The sequence below is a fragment of the Cololabis saira genome, chromosome 18 (assembly GCF_033807715.1).
Source record: "Cololabis saira isolate AMF1-May2022 chromosome 18, fColSai1.1, whole genome shotgun sequence".
Classification (NCBI taxonomy): domain Eukaryota; kingdom Metazoa; phylum Chordata; class Actinopteri; order Beloniformes; family Belonidae; genus Cololabis; species Cololabis saira.
In genome coordinates, this window is record NC_084604.1 from 24,064,389 (window position 1) to 24,084,990 (window position 20,602).

The following is a 20,602-nucleotide window of genomic DNA, read 5'->3' on the forward strand; positions in this document are numbered from 1 at the left end:
TGGTTCACATACACAATTTGATATCTTTTCCAATAGTGATCCAACACACTTTACAATTGTTTTATTTTGCTCGTTGTCGCCCGGTCTGATTCGCCTCACTTCAACCTTGCTCCCCCCGCCCCGTCCAGTTTCATTATTGAGGTCACACTCTGGTCTGTCAGGTTTCCTCTGCTGGGATGGCAGAGCACTGTGCTGCTCAAGCTACGGAAATCCTAAGGAAGCTCTCTAAAAAAGAGTGAGCTGTGCCCCTTGGTATAACACCCCCCTGAACAGTCCACTATTAGTCTTCTGTAAAGTCAATGTCTTTCTTTTATTCAGGCATGTGCTGGTTCTGTGTTTTGTCAGATTCCTCCACTACTGCAACTTTACAGTTTTCACAACGGTTGTAGTCAGGTGATGAAACCTGGCACACCACTGGTCTTTTTGTCCACCTGTTTTCCCTTATCTTTCCCAAATCTCTCATCTGGTTTATATTCATCCCTCTGGTCTATTTCCGACTATTGGTTGGAAGTGAAATGACACAGCTGTACCGATCCGGGAAAAAAAAAAGGGATCTTCCTAACGTTGCTGTCTGAGATGTTGACAAATTGGTTGGGAGTGTTTGGCAGCAGATTTCTTGAGGTTTTGTTGCATTTAAGTAGCCTTACCAAGGCATCCTAGTTATTTTACTGTTTCGTTAAAAATTATGCTGGGCTTGGCGTACCGGTGGATGCAGAAGAAGAAATCCAGCACGTCATTCGTAGTGGTAACATGAGTCGTGTAGAGTAGGAACGCCAGTGAGTTACTGTTATTGGTTGTTATAAGTTGTTGATCCAAGGTGTTATTAACAAATAACGGCAGCCATCTTAGTTGTTTGTTTTTGTTACGCTCTTCAGCGAGTCCTTGAATAACTGGAAATGTCTGTGACTGGGAGAGGTACCAGAACCATTTCATAAGAGAGAAATTTCTCAAAGGGAATGGATATGGGTGGCGTGATGTTCAAGGTAACGCAGGCTGCATCTGGATCATTTTCAGGGCTTTCTTCTTATCAAAAGATCAGTACAACGCAAAATAAAACCAAAACCAGTTGCTGCCATGTCAACCCGCAGATGCCCTGCATTACTCATCCAGTGAAAGCACCCGTGCTGTTGACGTTCTGACATTACATCAGAAGACTGGCGCTGTTCTGAGCTGTCATCATTGTTCTATCCCCAAGAAGGCGTAGTCATAAGACCAGCCCCCATTACAATAGGTTTGTCATGTACACCACCATTCCACCCCCTATGTAACTGAGCTCTTCATTGATGAACAAAGATGTCTAAATGTCAGAACAGAACAAGCGCGTTGGGTTTTTTAGGCTTTTGTAATTCCTTTTATAACACTTTTAAACATGCAGCTGTTTTAAGACCTCTGCAGTATTATGTGGAAACTGTGAATTGAGTGTAACTGGATTGGGAGATTAGATTCTCAGACGCATGCGAAAGCCAGTTATCAGTGCCTTTGATGCAGTCTGAGGAACTTTTGATAACTTCGGCAGAGATAGCTTCAATGGCGCGCCATTCAGATATCCTGTCTGGGAGAAATCTTTGCTTGAGATGTGGAATGCACTTTTGATTTATGATATGAAAAATAAAAGTGGAAGTGACAGTTGTCAGGAAAACCTTTTACCTGATTCCCTCACCAAGGAAATGAGAATCATTTGGCAGTGCTTAAAACTAATGCAATCGTCTCGTGCTTTGACACATTTAGATCACCGGCTAATTAAACCCAACTGAAGCCAAAAGGTCTCTGCAATACTTTGTCATTCCCCAGCTTCACGAGCAGTCTTCACACCATCAGGCCCAAAACGTTTTTTTAGCATATCCCACAATGATGCCTACCTGACAGACTTTTTACATTGTGTATTGCAAGTGAACAGATCCTATATGTGTCCGCTTTCATGTTCCCGAGTCCACATGGTTGCAGTAAAAGTTACAGTAAAAGAATGCACCAGCGAAGCTTCTTTGCAGTACTTTAACTTTGGGTAACGTCAGTACCGCAGGCTGCATGGTCCAGGCAGGTTAGCTGTTGGCCAACTTGGCTGTTGTTTCTGTTGCATTGCTCATGACATGAAAGACTATTTAAAATCAGAAAAAGAGGTGAAACCACCTCTGTATATATGATTAAAATCAGATTTGAGGAAGAAAAAACAAAAACCCTTTTGTTCACGGCATCAAAAGGTTTTTCATCAAATCTGTATAAACTAAAAATTGGATCAGTTACAGTCGCAGTGTGAATATAGCATCAAAGAATGTGAAATGTGTGCAACCGCAGTGAATTAGAGAAAATGTAAATATAAGTGGAGTTTGAATGACTTCATGAATAAAGTGCAGTAATGTGCCACAACAAAAGAAACCTCTGTGTGTGTGTACTGCTGGTAGATCGGATGGTGTGTGTAAGCTATGGACGCAGGAATCAATATGTAGAGTTGTAACGGGGTACATTGTCTTGCTTCTTGATCAAAGTGATGCTCCCTTCCGTGACTCGCTGAGAATCACGTTTCTGTTGGTACGAATGCAAAAACTTCCAGGAGCAACTGACTGGAGCTGCTGGGTGTTCGTGCTTGATCCGCGCTTGTGTGTGCACATTTACAAGAACAGAGATGACTATATCTGCCTTCATGAGAAATGTCAGCCGATATCTGTATTTATATGTTATGCATTGCTGCTAATTAAGCAATCTTAAACAAATGATGCATAACTCATTTAGTAATGACTCGGTAGCGGTTTTATCACACATTACCGAAATGGTGATCCACTGTTGTGCAATATGGATAGTTTGTGTTGTAATTCTGAATCAAGACGATGGCCATAAATTCACTCGAGTGTCTTCAACAGCGTTTTATTCAGCCGCCCTCGGTTCTCTTACAAAATGCTCAAAATCTTCCATTCTTCTGTCTCTCTACATCTGACAGTGTAATTTAATGGCCCAGTGGGAGTAGCATCATCAAGGAACCAACTATTATTAGTTTTCACGGTAAACTAGCAAATGCATTTACTGTAAATGCACATAGAAAACCTCTCACGCATTTCTGCATGGGTGTTCCTTCTTGTATGACTGTGGTGGCTATTGTTTAAGTCGTAAGGGGAGTTCACTCCCTCCCTTCCAGGGTGGAGTAGCAGTTACATCACCTTAGCCAGCATTCATTTCAACTTCCAACTTCCACCAAGCTATGTGGGCTTATACATGTGTAGTTTTCCAAAGGATTTTCTTAGAATAGTCGTCTTCGAAGGGTTAATTGTTGGCTCGTATCCCTTTTTAGGGTCAAATAAGCTGTGTGGAATGTGATATTCATCCAAAGAATCTCCAGATGAAGGTTTTCTGTTCCCAGACACCAGATGTGTTGCCCCCCCCCCCTCACACGGCAGCTGCCCAAACGTGATCCCCTCGTCCAGCCTCTGCGCCGTTCTCCTGCTTCATTTCAAAAACGTCAAATCGACTGCATTGCCTTTCCATTTGGCAAGTGTTTCCTAAACTGTGGAGTAAAGACATGTAAGCTCGCTGAAACACCAGGCCAGCCCAGCTTAGTCTGCACTCTTCGCATTTAATTTCACATGCAGCCTTGCTGTGGACATATGTGACGACTCGCAAAGTGTTTACAAGAGGAGGGTTGTGTAGCGTCGGGGTCAGCTGTGCTGAGAGCCGATGAGCTAATGCCCCACGGGAGCTGAAGGAATCCAAGTCATCCGAGCGCACACACGAATGTTTGCTTGCACATGGGTGCATTCTTTACAATATTTTACAGTTGCACAACATACGTAGCTCTAAATGTCCACCAACATTTGCTGGGGGGGGTCAAGTACTACTTCTGCTAGTCTCGTAATCCTTTACTTTTAACATCGACTGGAGTGGTCTTCCATGGTTTATAGGTCCTGCCCTTGTCGTTTGAAAAGACCAGCTCCATCTTGACATGTGGTCAATTAGTTGGGAGTTTCATTATGAGATTGTGCTTTTAGTCGGTTAGGGGAATGAAGGAGGAAGCGTGTCTCTGCTCCGTAGTGTTTCCACATGGTTTCTCAGACTCGAAGCCCTACAGCGGGCCTGAGCGAAATCTCTCTAATACGGACATTGGAAAGATGGATCACTGACAGCCAAATTATTCTTTTGAGGAAGTCAAAAGGGAATCGGTCGTGATTTTTATGAAAAAGTTAACGAATGCTAGTTCATAACTCCATCCAATGAGCTGCAGTGTTTACGACTGGCTTTCCTCAGTTTGTTTTGGTCTGTTTTCTCTTTTTTTTTTAAATCCCCTCCATCCATGTGTGTGTTCTCTCTGACTAGACACCCATCTCTGAGGGTGTGTGTGTGTGTGTGTGTGTGTGTGTGTGTGTGTGTGTGTGTGTGTGTGTGTGTGTGTGTGTGTGTGTGTGTGTGTGTGTGTGTGTGTGTGTGTGTGTGTGTGTGTGTGTGTGTGTGTGTGTGTGTGTGTGTGTGTGTGTGTGTGTGTGTGTGTGTGTGTGTGGGGCACCCTCACTCACAGTGATCCATTCATTTGTGGGTTGGCACTCGGATAGGGAGTTGGGTTAAGAAAGACAGAGACTGAGGGGGACTGTTCGGACCCTGCTCAGTGACTCAATGCTAGTTGTCTGCCTGGCACAGATTAGATCAACACAGATGAATATTCAACAGTTGGCCACCTCTGCCAGAATGGCCCAGATTTTGACCGAAGCAAGAGAAGGGTTATGCTCCTCACAGCCACGTCCTTGTCCTTCAAATCATCTCAAAGCTTTAATTGTATGAACAAGTTCATCTGTTTTTTGTTTTTTGGGTCTTATGGAGGTTGTTTGCAGTCCATCAGCCCATCAGTCTTATTTCTGAGATGCAGACTTGCATAAAAGCGGGTGATCGCAGCTTATTTGATCATCCTGCTTCATGTCACGAGCGCCTTCTGCTGTACTTGCGTGTTATTCTCTGTTGGCTTCGCTCTTTACTGTTTAGAGAACGGCTTCCTCTTTCGATCCCAAACACACACAACACCCCTACCCCCACAAAGGCAGGAACTGTCCGGACCTAAACTACAGCGAGCAGGAAAAATGTGTTTGCTTCAAAGTTTGCTGAATGGCTGCGGAGGTAAAGGGCATCCTTGAAATGCGCCTCGGCGAAGACAAAACCCAGGAACAAACCTTGGCTCAGCAGAGATACTGCATGGGAACTGATAAGAACGGATGGATGAATAAATATACAGCCTTGGTATTTTTTGGGGTTGGGCAGGAGCAATGTATTACACATAAGTGCATATACTCATTTCTGACTACTAAAACAGTGTGCATATAATATCTTCTACTGCTTAAGGAAACAAAAAATTGGTTTATCAATCAGTGTTTTCATGCATGTTGTGCCACCCTCAACCCTGCCAGGTTCACCAAAATGCTTGGTCCTCAGAGTAATAAGTATCTTTATAAACCACTAATTGTAAACGTATGGGATTTTGGTTTTAGAAGGCAGCAGACGGAGTGTGTGTGTGTGTGTGTGCTGCTAAGTTAATTAAGTTTTTTTCCTCCTTGAAAGCATTGGTGGAATGTTAACGTGAAGCGACAGTGCAAGAAAGAATAAATAATTCCATGCCTGTGTATTTCAGAGGAAAAATGCAAGTAAACATGCTTTCGGGTGTAGGATGTTCCCTTTTTTTCTGGGAAAAACTGCCCTTTTCCAAATGGAATTATCAGCTTCTCTTTCCCATGATGTTGTAACTCCTTGGATAACACGTCCCTTCTCTTTCTCCTCTCCAGGATGGTTCCCTGGGCAACATAGATGACCTTGCACAGGAGTACTCTGAGTACTACAACACCTGCTTTGGTGACGTGAGCGACCGCATGGAGGAGCTACGCAAGCGCAGAGTCTCCCAGGACCTGGACATGGTAAGTGCACCCTCATCTAGTAGCACGACTCAAACAAAATCTGCTTCTCAGCTCTGTTTTTCTTTCTCGGTGTGACTTTTGAAATGGCCAATCGTTGCCAAAAAATCAGCGGCGGAGAGAACATGGATGTGTGCTAAAGTTTAAGGCTTTCCACAAGGGCTTTGTCTGGACGTGAATGCACTGGTGTTCTTGGGGGTGCACTAGCGGGAGTTTGGGGTTCCTTTTCACAAGGATGTAGGGTAGTGGGGCAGCGGCGCGCTGTTGTTGCCAAGCTGCAAGTTAGTGTATGAGGGAATGCTGCTGCTGCGGTGGACCTATACAACGTATAGGGACTTTTGTCACAATTCACGATTCCCAGTTTTACTTGAAACTGGAGTAACTACAATTTAGGGTAAATAAATAAATGAATACATGCAGAAATGGATATATAACAGGCTAGCCGCCACTATATAGAAATAACCTGCAAGAAAGACATGCAGTATAAATATTTGCTGCACATATTTTGTCTGGCATTGTTTTTTTTTCCAGTCAACATGAGGCCTCTTCTACTTGGCAGCTATTGTATAGTTTCACAAGTGCAGTTTGGATGGATATCTGAGTTATCTTGTTCTCAGCTTTAATCACTCAACGCATCATCTTCTCACAGCTATCAGAAGAGGGACGGAAAGACTCTAGATGCATTTAGCATCTTATCTTAGTTTAATGCTGTATGGTCTACATTTTGCTATCAGATGAGCTGCACAGTTCTTCAGGACATGTTTTACTTTGTGAAGGTCTCATCCTCAGGATAGAAAACTCATGAAAAAGGAAACTACCGGGGCTTTTTTTGTGCCTGCGTAGAAAAGAGAGGAAAAGAGCTGACTGGGACCTGAGCCTGAAGCCCAATGCAGGAGGAGGATGAGGATGTGAACAGAGGAAGAAGAAGGGAGGGGGGAGGAGAGGAGAATGTGATAGCCTGCAGCTGTTCTGCCACTCTGCAAAGTTTGGCAGGAAAATATAGGAGAAGAGGAGAAAAAATGCATGACAAAAGGAATATAGGTCAGACAACACCTTACTGAGAGCTCTCAAAAGTGCTGGGTCAGCCCACGTCTATACACACTGAACTCAGCCTTGGATTTTGATAAATGTGCTTTTTCTAAAATTGGTTTTGGGAAACATTCAAGTCGAGCCTTTTCTTCGCACACCTTTCAAGGATGAGTTGGAGAACAACCAAAGTTTATCCTTTAAGGCTGTATTTATAAGAGGTGCTGAAGTAACACCCGAACATGAAGAGAGGGAAAAACGCAGGGGAGGAACTGAGAAATAGATTAGACAATGGAACTGACACTCGTTCAGGAACTGAGAGGAGAATGACGGTTCTGTATCTTTTGAAGTGGGTCCAAATAGTGCGGCGGCTTCGGGCCAGGCTCGCAGAGCCGCGTCCGCTTATAGCAGAAGGTCACAGTGTTCAAGAGTCGTGTTAGCGGAGAGACATTTAGCCAAGTGGAGCACTTGAGGGTCGTGGCATTTGGGCGCAGACCTGGAAGGATCCTGAAGTGTCTGCTCCTTCTTTTCACTCATTGTCTTTATTTTGATCTGTGCACCAGATATAAAGGCTATATCTCACACTCTGTAACCTTTTGGGGCACGAGCTGAGTCCATCCAGATCCAGAGAGACAGAAGTTGGAATAAAGATAGTGCTTATAAATGGGTCTTCAGTCACATGCTTTCAATTCTGAGATTTCATGTTTCTGGATTTAGTTAAGAATAATCTGCTCATATCTGGTCTTAAAATTGGGAAAATCAAGTTCAGTTGAACAACACATATCTGAAATGCAAAGACAGTGTGTGGAGAAAACTAAATGCAGAATTACACCTTCCATAAGAGTTGAGAGGGTAAATATCAACCAGATCAATTCCCTTTGATTAATTTATCATCAGCAATAGTCAGCACCTCTGTAAAAGCGGATTTTATGTCAGGTTTCTGGTCTGGAGCATTGGGAATATAAGGCTGTCAAGTAAAGATATCAGCAATGGTTTTAGGAAAGTAATAGGCGTTCATCATCTGTGAAGGGTTATGGGACAATTTCTTAGCAAATTTGGAGTTCAACGTCCTCAATGACACTGGAAGGCGGTATTAACGCTTCCCACATTGGATATCCAAGCAAGTTCACAGCAAACTCACATACAGCAGGGCTAGGGTGCCAAATAAGTCATGTGGCAGAGCAGACGCTTCATTTAAGGAGAGCCACAGTCCTCGTGCAGCTGAGCCAGGTTCAAGTCTTGGGTTGTGGTTCTTTGTCCCCTCATCCTGTCTGATCACTGCTAAAAGAGGGAACTATGGCCACAAGATCTGTTTGTTTTTTTAAGACGCAAAGTCCAAAAGTTAAATTGGAGATGTTTGGTTAATGCAAAGTGTTTTTTTTTTTTTTTAACAAAAAAGAAAAGGAGCATATCAGCACAAACACGTCATAGAGGGATGATGATTTAGGCTCGTTTTACAATCACGGGATGTGTTGAGTTTCAGTTTCATTTGAAGGAATATATAATCTAACCTTTGTGGTTTCCTGTTCCAACTATCAACAAAAAACCACCCACTTTCTTCCAGGGTTTCCTTCCAGCTCGTCTTTTGTGCTTTAAGGCGCTATGTCAAACAGCTACTATAATAATAATTAAAAAGAAAGGGGGGGAAAAAAACAGCTCCTAGAGCCACAGAGGAAATCATGGTGGAGATTCAAGAGACACCTAACATGATTAGATATAAAACAACTGTTCCTATCCTAACTATCCCAAAAGTGGTTTCTGCAATTAAATCAATGGTTGTACTTGTTTTTTAACACACTACTTCTCCATTTTGGCTGAGATAAATAATGACACAGTGTAACATGTTAAGTTATTATTCTTATCCTCTTTTATAACACCTTATCTAGTGCCTTCTTAAACAGGACGATGAGTTATGTGATTCAGAGTCATCATACTCCAATTTAAATATAGGTACATTTGCTGACAATTTATTTTAAAAATTCCCACAATAAAAGTCTCCTGATCTGCAGTCTTGCTGTGGTCAACATGGTAAAACAAAAAAAAAAGGGTGAGGAAGTGCTCTGTTTTGAGTTTCTGTTCACTTCGAAAGCATCGAGTCGACCTTCAAGTTTTTTTTTTTTCTTGTAAGGGAACTTTTTAGTTTTGTTCTCGAATCGAACATTGTATCAATTTTATTTATTTTTTATTTTTATTTAACCTTTATTTAACCAGGAGAAAGTCTCGTTGAGATTAATAATCTCTTTTACAAGAGAGTCCTGGCCAAGACAGGCAGCAACATGGTTACAAAAACAAATAACATAAGAAAAATTTATAACAATTAAAACAGTTTTAACAAAACAGTAAACAGATCGCAAAAATAGTCAAAATCAACAACAATCAAAGCACCTACAGCTAAATGTACTTGCTTCCAAGTCTTTCAGGAGAACTTTAAAAGCATCAAGTGAGACCAGATCTCTTAATTTTAAAATTTTCTGCAACTCATTCCATGCATAAGGAGCAGCATAGCTGAAGGCCCTACTACCTAGTTTAGTGCGGACCCTACATTTATGTTGGATTGCACAAGCGCAGTACATGCACAAGCTCTGGACCCTGGAGCATTAGGATTGACACAGTATGGGTCACTTTGGTTGTGGTTAAACATGGGGCTCTCTGTCAAAGCTGATGACAGCAGCCTTTTCCCAGATGACTATCGATGCGCCTACTTCCCGTCTGGTCTCCGCTCAGTTGTTTCTATGCATCGCCGTGTTAGTAATATGAGTTGCTGGGACACAAGTGGTTAAAAAAACACCCTGCTTCGGCCGGATTAGAGCTTGTGCACAGTTTCCCACCGCTATCGCGGACCAGATTTGGGGCGGCTCTTGCAGGCGTACTGATTTGCTGATGTATAGGGGCTTATTGCTGGAATTGACAGGAAATGCTGGAGATGTTCAACAGCTTTCACGAAATGTGTTGCTCTAAGTGACAGGTCAGTGGGAAGTCAGGGTCTGTCTGGGTTTCAGCTGCAGAGGGGGATAATGGTTACTGATCTTTTTATGCATTAAGTTTTGAAAGCTAAACTGAAACCGAGTTTTCCCCATAGAAGCATTTCACCACATTGACACAGCTCTTCTGGCGCCCAGAAGCCTCTTCTGTTTCAGATGGTACTTACCCCTCGGAATCAAAGTCACATCCTGAGGACCCAGACTAATTCTTTGTATCAGAGAAGAATAGCGCTGGGATGGTCCAAGATTGTTAAACAAATTCTTTAAACAGCTGCCCTGCTTCTGCTCAGCATTGCTGTAACTGTAGTTTCTGCTGAGGATGAAAAACATGCCACAACATGACATATAGGCCAGATAAGAGTTCCGTTGGGCATGGTGTAATCGGTTTGGGCATCTCTGCCCAACCGCATCAGTAGAACAGCTGAAGGGCATCAAATCAACATGACTCATTTAGGAATTTGTGATGTTTAGTTGAAGCGTGGATTTTGCAACACTTACTGTGAGGATCATTTGAAATTTAGTGTCTAAACAAAGACGCCTTGAAGATTGATTTGTTTAATGCTTTAGCTAAAATCCTCCAGCTGTTGACCCTCTCTGTTGACTTCTGACACAAAGACAATGCTCCAGCTTGCGTTGCGTTGATCTCCTGGCCTCGGGAATGCTCTGCAATTGTTTTCTAACGGAGCAGCTTGGCCGTCGGGGGTCAAGACTCAAGCGCAGACTTGCTTTGTTTTACCGTGAGGTGAGGAGCAGGGTTGCTTATGTGTTAATGCTCTGCACGGACCTCACTCGTCCAGATGGGTCGGATCGGCTGGGTTAAAGCTACACAGCGGAAGAAAGACAAACTCCGCCGCTTATTTATGCTCTCTCCTTTCAGCGTTCTGCCCAGAAACAAAGAGAGTCAACCTGTTCTGACAGCTGCCAATGTTGCTGTTAGATTAGTTTCAGAAGATGTTGGCCGTGCTGCATTATTGGCATAACCCATGTGGAGCGCATGTTGTATATTTGTAATCTCATTTTATGGTTTATTTTTATTGTTATAGAATTAAACTTATGACTCTGTCATTGGAATTTGTAATAACTGTGGTATTAGTTTGGAAATACCAAAGGACTAATAATCCTGACGGATTAGGAATAAGAGCATGTTGGCCTCTACTCCACTCTTCTTTTTTTTTTTTAAGTTAGATCATAGTTCTCTTCACGGGAGTCATTTTAGGCAAGCAGCCAGTTTTGCAAATTCATGAGTAACTTTGTGCTCCACTAATACTATTAACATTTGTAAAACTTACAATTAGCTCAGACTTTCAAGAGTTTAGTTGCTTATTTGGGCGATGAACAATGTGATCACTTCACCTATCTGCTGTATATGCTGTACATTGTAAACTGCATAGTTTATCTTCCTGCAGCAAGATCTGTCTCAGCTCCGTCTTCTCCACCCATCTTACCTCCCCATGCGCACACACGCGCACACACACTCAGCCCAGTCAGTTTTTATTTCTTTTTTTGTTGCCTTAGGAATGCTCCTAATTGGGTGAAATGACCTGAAAGCATCTAAGTGGCAGAGATGATAAGAGAAAGTGGAATTCTCTAAGCGATAAGGAAGGGAGCCTCAGCGCCAGATTTATGATCTCCTTCAGGAAAGGAAACATGGGAGCATCCTTTATGAAAGTTAAGGAGATAGTTTCACCCGGTCAGAATGATGAAGACGAGTGGATTAAAAGCTGCCTGTGATGACAATGTTTTTCTAATATTTAATGTTGTTGTGTTCTACTAATATGATAATGATATTTTACTGTTGCAGCTCAGTCATCTTTTCCTGAAGGCTCCTGCACACTGCAGGATTTGTAAAAAAAAAAAAAAAAAATCATTGGACTAGTTTATGCTTCTTTTTTTTTTTTAACCTTGTCTGCACACATATTAATGGTTGATACCATGCCGGTAAAAACCTAAGGCATATCTATGTGCATTAGTTTATGCTTCTAATGCCAGCTGTGGTGGGGAAACCTACACAATAGGATCTAGCTGCAGAGCTGTAATTTAACACAAAATGACACATAGACTACACGTGTCGTTGCTACATCAAACAATAAATCACTCTTCAAACTCTTCATCTTGCATCTGCTTATTCCAGTATGATGTCAAGAATGGTATGTTTTGACTTTACAACGATGAGACCTTGAATTATTGGCTTCTACCGATGTAGAATAGCTTGGGCTTCGTTCGCTGATGGTGAACGGTCATCAATAAGCAGATCAAGAAAATTAACCTCACTTAAGTCATAGCATGAATGGACGCTGAAAATACTCAAACAGCTATAGGCAAAGGAGGAGGATTTGCTTCCGGTCATGGTGAAGGGGAAGAGGCAATTTGTTTGAATTAACATGTTATTTCATGTTCCATTTAATCGTCTGTCAGGGGACGAAGTCTTAACCCAGTAATCTTGGGTTGCAAGACCACTGAGACAGCCGTCGTTGAGCCACTCACCCTGGACGAGGGCGGAGCAGCGGCGTGCAGTTACGATGAACCGTATCGCCCCCATTCTTTCAAGACTGTCATCTTTTGTCCAAAACTATGCAGTTGATACCAAGCGTTAGTCCAGGCCTCCTTACGTCATGACGTTTGTTTTAAGCAAAGCCAAGAAAGTAAAAAATACTTGGAAAAACGCTCTATTTCCAACCTACTGACTTAATACCAAATGTGCAACTCATACATATGGCCAAAAATGACATGAACGGGAATTTAAAGAAGAGGTAAGATGGAGAACTGAGGTGACGGTTGGAACGTTGAGCATTTAGCTTGTTTCAGTCGACTTCAATATTTGGAAATGTGTTTTACTGCTGATTTAAAGGCACACTTCTATTTTAATATTTTTTTGAGGGGGCAGGATAATTAAAAAAATATTTTGTTAGAGATTTAAATAATCAGAATTAAGTATAATTACAATATGTTTGGAAATATGTATTTTTTAGATGAAAAGTATAATTAAAGTAAAACACAATGGTGGTTTTTCTGTGTAATCAGTTGACTTTGCTCCTTTAACTTTAAGAAGATCCGGACTGCAAGCATTTCACTTACTTGCAGAAGAGTATTTTTACACGTCGGTGTTGGCTGCTGTTAAAGATTTAAATGTTGCCTCCACACCAGCTGCTCCATGTGTGCTCCAAGACCTGGCAAGTCCACATGGTTTTGGGCTTTTTTATTTTCTTTATTTTAGAACCCAGTTCCTTGTTTTTTGTTTTTTTTTTATAGATCCGTTTGCTTTTCTATCACAGGCCCTCGTAACACCGCCTGCAGCAGCTCGGAGCTGGCGGAGCAGGCCGGCAATAGTGTTGGATGCTTGTGCATTAAATCATTAGTGACTTTTCACGTGTGGGTCCATTTTTTTTTTTTTCCAAATGAGCAGCTTCTGCAGGCACGCCACACCGGTTCCACCGCTAACGACTTTGCAGGTCGGCACCCAGCTTCCCGTTTTAGAGCCCGTCTCTCCACCTTCTGCCTTGACACTTCACGCCTGTGAGGTTGGCAGTAACTTCACTCTGGGAGGAAGGATTTTATAAACCTGAGGAACTGTTGCCGTGCTCCGATCGGCTCTGTTTCCTTTTGATTGCATAATTACACGACGTCGCTGCAGCAAATATTTATTGCGTTTTAGCGTGGAACTGCAAAGCGGTGTGCTGTTTGAGACTGCCTGAGCGTGTTGTAGGGGTGAGGTTAGATCACTTCTAAATCTGGGTCCCCTGTCTGCTGACATCGTGATCCTCATTAGTCGGAGCCCTCCCTTGCCGTCTTTTATTGTAACTCAATTCAGTCACACTTAAGCAATCAGAGGAATCATGCATTTGCATCCAAGTTGCATACACACAGGCTGAACTGTGCTCAAATGTTTCCTGCGGCTATCTGGAGGGGGGGGGGACATGTGTGAATTTACACACATGCGTGTCAGGTTTGGGTAAGTAGGGCAGTATCACAAGACGGTGCTGCAAGTTCACGTAAAGGATAGCGTGCTCCCTCTGGGAGCGGGCTGTGAGATCTAAGCTTCACGCTCACGTAGAAAACATATTGATTTCATTTTTTTTTTTTTTTTTTTTCTCTGTCAGAAACCGTGCCAGTTGTGCTGGCAACTTCTCCACCCTCCCTTCGTGCTCCTCTAGAGGCGAAAACACGTCCTAGTGGAATGCCGGTCTATCCTTTTAGCTTTTCTTCCATCTTCATCCTCACACAGTACGCCATCAAATAGACATCTCACAAATCTGCATTAAAAAGCGAGTTTTGTTCTCATCCTTTCACCGTTTCACCCCATTCTTCCTTTTGCAGCAGTGGCGTGCACAGACAAGGGAACGCAGGAAAGCTGAATATGAGTAAGACGATCAGAGCCCTGCTCCGTCTGTGAAAGCGCAGGAGACGTGTGTGTAGGTGTTTGAACGTCTCGGTGAAAGTCTGCGGGGTGAAAGTGTGTTTTTAAGATCATTTTTACGCCCCATTGGCACGGTGCCCGTACTCGCCCGCCGGTGGGGCCGGAACGCCTTCCCCGTCGCTGCAGGCTGCAGAAGCCATCCAACAGGATCTGATAGCAAAACCAGTCCGCCGCTACCTGTGTGAAAGCATTCGCGCACGTGCATCTAAACACACATCTTGTTTGGTGCCTCTCCCTCCTAATGTGGGTTTCTCTGAGGATGCCATATTCTGCACGATGCAGTTGTTTAAACAGGACTTCCAAAGCTGTGCTCATCTCAGGGATAGATGTGGTGTCTCTTTGTCTCACAATAATCTCTGCCTCGAAGAGAAAGACAAACATTTCTGTCCCAGATTCCGTTGCACATCCTGAGTTTTTACGACCGTAGACGGATACCTGCTCTGTAACTTATGGGAATGGCCATATTCCCTTGAATGGCCGAGCTTGTTTAAATGCACACTGTTTGTCTGCTCGATCAGAGTAGCAGACCTGTGTTTGCTGAAGTGGAAGCCGGCCTCAGCCTGCCCATGTCTTGATTACGGTGATGGTAAGTGAAGGGTCAGGGCTAATTTAGAGGCTTTCAGACACCTCGGCACTTCAAAAACTGCAGGAAATTACAAAGCTCCTCAGGATGGTTATGTCACCTCTGACTCATCTACGTACTCGGGCTTCAGGGGCGACGGTGTGGAAGGATTTTACTCACCTTCCCAAAGCACAAAAAGGAAAGAAAGACGGTAAATTCATGGGTCAGGTTGGTAAGGAAGTATGACACAGAAACTGCAGGAAAAACTCCTCCAGGTTCAGTTTCCTTTGACTTTTATCCTACAATCTAATATCTGGCTGTGGAAATAGAGGGGGACTCATGTTTCTCAAGAACAACGCTATTCCTGCTCTGGACCTGGGGAACTCTGGAGGCCATTTGTCTTAGTGGCAGCAGGACAAAGTTCAGTTAAGTGGTTATTATAAGGTCAGGCACATTGTGAGCCTCCTCTTACCAGTGCTGGTACATCCCATTTAGCCAATTTCAGATGTGCTGTACAAGCAAAGTGGTCTAAGAGTAAGATAACGCATGAAAACACCATCTGAACTGGCAAACTGATGGACAAGAATTTGAAGAAAAAAAACAGGATTTGGGAATTCAGCAATTAAGCTTTGATCTCCCTTTAAAACCTTTTTTCTCAAATGACAGCTGACCTGAGCCCACAGATGCGTGTCAGTGAGGGCCATAACAGTCCAGGCGAAAAATCAGAGATAAGATATCTGTGAGTTGGTGTTAGCATAACTGACTTAATGGATTGCGATCCCATTAAATGAGAAAGCAGAAGCAGGAACTTGGGCTGTGTTGTGCTTTCTCTTCCTATAGAGACATAAGAAACTGCAACAGAGGATGCATTAACTTTTTGTTTTGTTCAAAGATCCATCTTTCAGTCTTCCAAGAAATCCAGAAACGCACCATTAATCACATTTGCCATTATTAACATTGCTACTGTTTAAAAACAACATTCACCAGCCATAAATTACACTTTTTTGACAGCGGCATTTACCTTCACTTGAAGCAGGACTTAATAACATTTCATGCTGGAAGGATTAATGGCACTTAAAGTCACGTGTTTCTTTCTGTGTAATTATCTGTAAGAAAACATGGTCACAGCCCTGAAGCAGATTTCTGACCCTGTTTATGTCAGTGCACCTCAATGACTCAATGACTCAATGACACAACAGGACACTCTTCCTTGACGTGCATGCTCCGTCATAAACAAGGTTGTTCACTGGCACTGAATAATCGTTAAAATCCAAGTGGTTGGTCATCGTAGTGCATAGTCTCTATGTACCTGTGGAGGGCTGTGATTTGAGGCTCCTCTGTAAATGTTCAGTGGAAGCAGCTCTGATTAGACGCTGGTGCAGAGGAGTTGGACTCTATAGTTTTGTTTTTATATGTGTAGCCAAAACTTTCCATAGATGCAAGGCTGAATATCAGCCAAGTCTGGATCTCTGCTGTTGGGTTGGCGCCTGTTTTCCTGTGTGTGCTGCCAGTTTGGTTGGTTAAATACCACATGTTGCTTTGTATTATGATGATGCAAGGCTAACTAGCAGGTGCCCGAGCCAAGTGGAGGGAGGTGCACGCTGACGTCTTTGTAATCCCGCTCAGGAATCCGCACAGTTATGTAGGCAGTTTTGTCATGTTTTGTTTTGTTTGACGTCGTGGGGTTTGCTCCACTGCAGAGCCGTATTGAAGAACAATTAAAGCAGGTGTTGCAGGTTTGGGCACCAGGAGCAGGTCTTCACTTGTCTGTTAGTGTGTGCACACATGGCCTTGTGTTTGTTTTCACTGCAGCCGTCTGAACATTAGCAGGGAACGCCATCATAAAACATCCAATCTGTTGTTTCTCTCCTGCTCTGTCCGACCCTTGTGAACCTGCTTAGTCTGGTTCATTATGTACTTAAAGTTCAGTTATGTCCAAGAAAATGAGTGATTGATCTTTGATGGTGACATTTTACCTTCTTTTCTTCTCTGTTTCAGGAGAAACAAGACTCGACCAGCACCTCTTTGCAACTCCGTAATGAGATCCAGGTAAGCCGAGACATTATGTGCACAAAACAGTTGACTCTGCGGAAAAATATCACATTAATTTTGTCGTGCGTAATTCATACACACACTCATTCTGATGCGTGTCCTCATCTCTTTGTTCCCAGGAATCTCTGGGCTTCAGCAGTGAGGTCTCCACTCCTGAAACAGACAGAAAGTATGTCTTTTTTTCTATTTTTTTTTGTTTTTAATGATTATTTCTGACTTAAACATGTGTCCGTAGCCAGTGTTGACACTTAAAATGTGCATCTGTTGCGTGTCCAAACATCATCCACTTTGGCGCGTGTCTGGAATACATCAACCACTACATGCCTGTACCAGGAAAAAAAAAAAAAAAGAACAAAAAAACTCATGAATCACGCTAAGACCATAGCAAAAGATGGAGAGAGGCGAATGGAAATGCACAAAACTCCAGATGCAGCTCATGTGGATGATGGATATTTTGTACGAGTCCTCCAAAACGCAGCTGGATTTTCCCTCGGGGAGTCGATGTCGTCTCCTCTGATGGATAAGCGTGTGCCCGGCTGTGTGAGTGACTAGAAGGCAGGACTTCGGTCATAGCTGACCCGTCCCTAGATCTGCTGTCATACATGAAAGTATAACAAACCAAATAAAGCGCTTTTCTAAACATAATCTTTTAAAAGTCTGCTAGGTAGCAAGTGCATGTCCCTTTTCCAATGAGTTATGTGTCAATCATTTAGAAATGGTCATATACTTAGATTTAAAGCTGCTCAAAGAAACATATGTCATTATTAGTTCACTCGGTCTCCCTATAGGCATGGATTGTGACTCTCAAAGATTTACTCTTGTTTGGTCTATTGCTCGATTAGTCTGACATTTAGTCTTTCCTCATTACCTCCCTAAGTCTCTTACTTGTCTCTGCCACGATGGCGTCTGTGAGCTAGTTTCATCATTGCTGATGTGGGAAGCTGAAGCTGTACGCAGCTGTCGTTAGAGATGACCAGGGCGGTCATTTCTCAGGCGACAGCTGTGTATCACTTTGTTACTTTGGCTGATTTTTGCAACATGACCTAAATGTAAGCAAGTTTTCCTCCAAAGAAAATTGAAACTTGGATTTTAACATGAGAAAATAAGTCCTTTTGTGCTGTTTTAAGTCCTGTGGGGGGGAAAAAAACAGAAAACAAAACTCCAAGAACAGCCCGATGTTCTGGCTTCTGAAATTTACGACTGTATTTCCCCAAATTTAAGTCACCACAGTGCTCCATGCTTGTTCTGAATACAGTCAAAATGGCCAATTCTCAGCCCAGTGTGACCCAACGTGACACACCCATAGCTTTAGTTTAGTTTAGTTTATTTAGCACATAACATAAAAAAAAGAACATTACACAACTAAGTTCAGTTAAAAGAAACTGTGCAGGGAGGAGCGAGCAAGCCAGTAGGCTTATGAGGAGCCCCCACCTAATAACATTTAACAAAATCCTTATGAGGATATAGAATCAAATAAAAAAAAAAAATATATAAAAATAAAAATAAATCATAAAAATTGCATGTAGAACATGAATGAAAATAAAATAATAAAATAAAATAAAAATAATAATAAAAAAAAAAGATAAAAAAAAATTACTGTACACATGATCATGAAAATATGAGTATTAAGCTGAACAAATAGCAAATCAGAATATGAAGTGCAAAAGAACATTAAGAGCTTTCTTGACTACATTTTTGAATTAAATGCTCTCTTGAGCAACTTTTGAACATGGATAGGAACCTACAATGTTTTGCAATATGGTACCAACTATTCCAGACTTTGACACCTCTAAATCTAAACAAAAATTGGCTTCTTGATTCCAGACATTTAGGCGGATGTAGGGCTAGGGCCTGCCGAGTTGAGTAGGAATGAATTTGGAGTTAGCCAGGCCTGGCAGCCATGGCTGAGCTCATTTCTGTTTAATCAGTTGCTTCAGTGGCCTCAAACAGCCCAAACTTGGCTGACTCACCTGAGTATCTAATGAGTACTGGGTAAGAGGTTATACCTTTTTATCCAGCCTTCTACATTCATCGACAGTGTCCGTATGACGCAGATGCTCCTCTGGTCACATCCCCGGTGTGGTTAAATGAAGTCGACGACTGCTTCCTCAGGCTGACCTTCTCAGTTCAGCAGGCGCGCTCTGCTCTCTGGTCCTCTGCACTTCCTTCCTGGCTTTGTGTCCTGTGGGTAGAGGGGGAGACGGGGAGAGGGTGATGGCTGAAAGATTACAGCAAAGGAGTATGAACGAAAGAGCAGGATGGAACTTGGCATGGGTGGGGTTCCCTTTTTACTGGCTGCAGTACCGCACAAGTTTGGGTTTACGCTTTTTTTTTTATACGTCTCTGTATTTCACGGACAGTAACTTTCCTCACCACAACCTGACTTAAGGTCAGAGTTGTATACATTTAAGGCAAAGTTACTGTCTGAGTTTAACACGGTTATTCCATGGTGGTCCCACACATTTGGCCCCTTCACAGGCGCATTTGTGGAATCGATTTTAAATGAAGCCAAGCATCAAGGATTAAATTGATTTCCTAACGTCATGTCGGCTAATGGCTATTCCATCAGAGCCATTTTTTGATGCCAAAGAGAATTACTGTTGTTTCTGTTTCTCTTTTGCATTTGTTTGGGGTCAGCACCATCCGTCCGTGACCGCACGTGGAATCGTCACATTCTTGTGATGACTACGTGCAACGGAGGAAGTGCATAACACAGACACGATCCCTTTTCTCGTAGCTGTATATGTTGCACAGGCAAATGCCGAGGATGATGGGAACCAGATGCCAAATGTCAAATGACGTCTATCTGCTGTTCGAGAGAAGCCCTTAAAGAGACCACATCTGTACGGCATTCTGTCTCTTCTCCATGTGGTTTCTTTCTATTTTTAATGCTTCACGTCGATATTGTCTTTGTCCACATTCCACTGCGGTGAATCTATACCAGGTATGATGATATATCATGTTCAGGCCCCTTCCATTCTCCACTAAAAGCACACTTGCTAGCTGAGGCACGGACAGCCAATCATCACCTCTCTGCAAGCCAGTAAAGGATTACCCCGACTTCATCCAGCATCCGTGCAACTGCCCCTCCTCTTTTCTTTTTTTTCCGCCTGTGTCTCCTTGCCACATTGTCGCCGAGAGTCGGGCACAGTTCCCATCATGCCTGGTATGCAGAGGGTGATGACAGCGTCCTCTCAGAAGCTCGAAAGGGTTCAAGCTGGGCGCTTCCTGTTGTGGTTTGTGATTGATTGGTTGGTATTGTTACAGAGGGACGCAGCTGTCTTATCAGTAAGTTTTAATGCAGAAAGTAAATGGATCTTGATGAAAGCATGGATGACTGCCGATGTGGGATGCAAACAGTGGACTGAAGGCTCCGACAGGGACTGTAGGAAAACGGCAGACTTGCAGGCGGTTGGGTGCTGCTTTTGCATTAATCAGATTTGTAAGCCGTGCCATGTGAAGAATCTATTCCAAACAAGAGTACCACGATGAAAAACTTAAGCTCCTTGTCAGGATATTGAAAGTCGTGCCAGTGTGTTGCCGGCCTCACGAAACTGTTCTGTGCCGAGCAAAGTGGATATACTGCTGGGAAACACATGCACGGATAAAGTATGCTTTTTATTAAAAGGTTTTCTATTCTCCTCCTGTTTGAGTGTCTGCCCTTCCCCTTCCATATGGCCGCTGTAAGCAGCGG

The 20,602-nt window shown here is 42.9% G+C and overlaps 1 protein-coding gene across 7 annotated transcripts in view; it reads left to right on the forward strand.

Annotated features, from left to right (window-relative positions):
* The window catches only part of sash1a (SAM and SH3 domain containing 1a), a 209,412-nt gene that overhangs the window by 152,925 nt on the left and 35,885 nt on the right, over positions 1-20,602 (forward strand). For all 7 annotated transcript variants that reach the window (XM_061707291.1, XM_061707292.1, XM_061707293.1 and 4 more), the window contains exons 2-4: positions 5,748-5,876; positions 16,855-16,905; positions 17,028-17,077. In XM_061707291.1, coding sequence (XP_061563275.1) covers positions 5,748-5,876; positions 16,855-16,905; positions 17,028-17,077 — 230 coding nt within the window. The remainder of the gene's footprint in view (positions 1-5,747; positions 5,877-16,854; positions 16,906-17,027; positions 17,078-20,602) is intronic.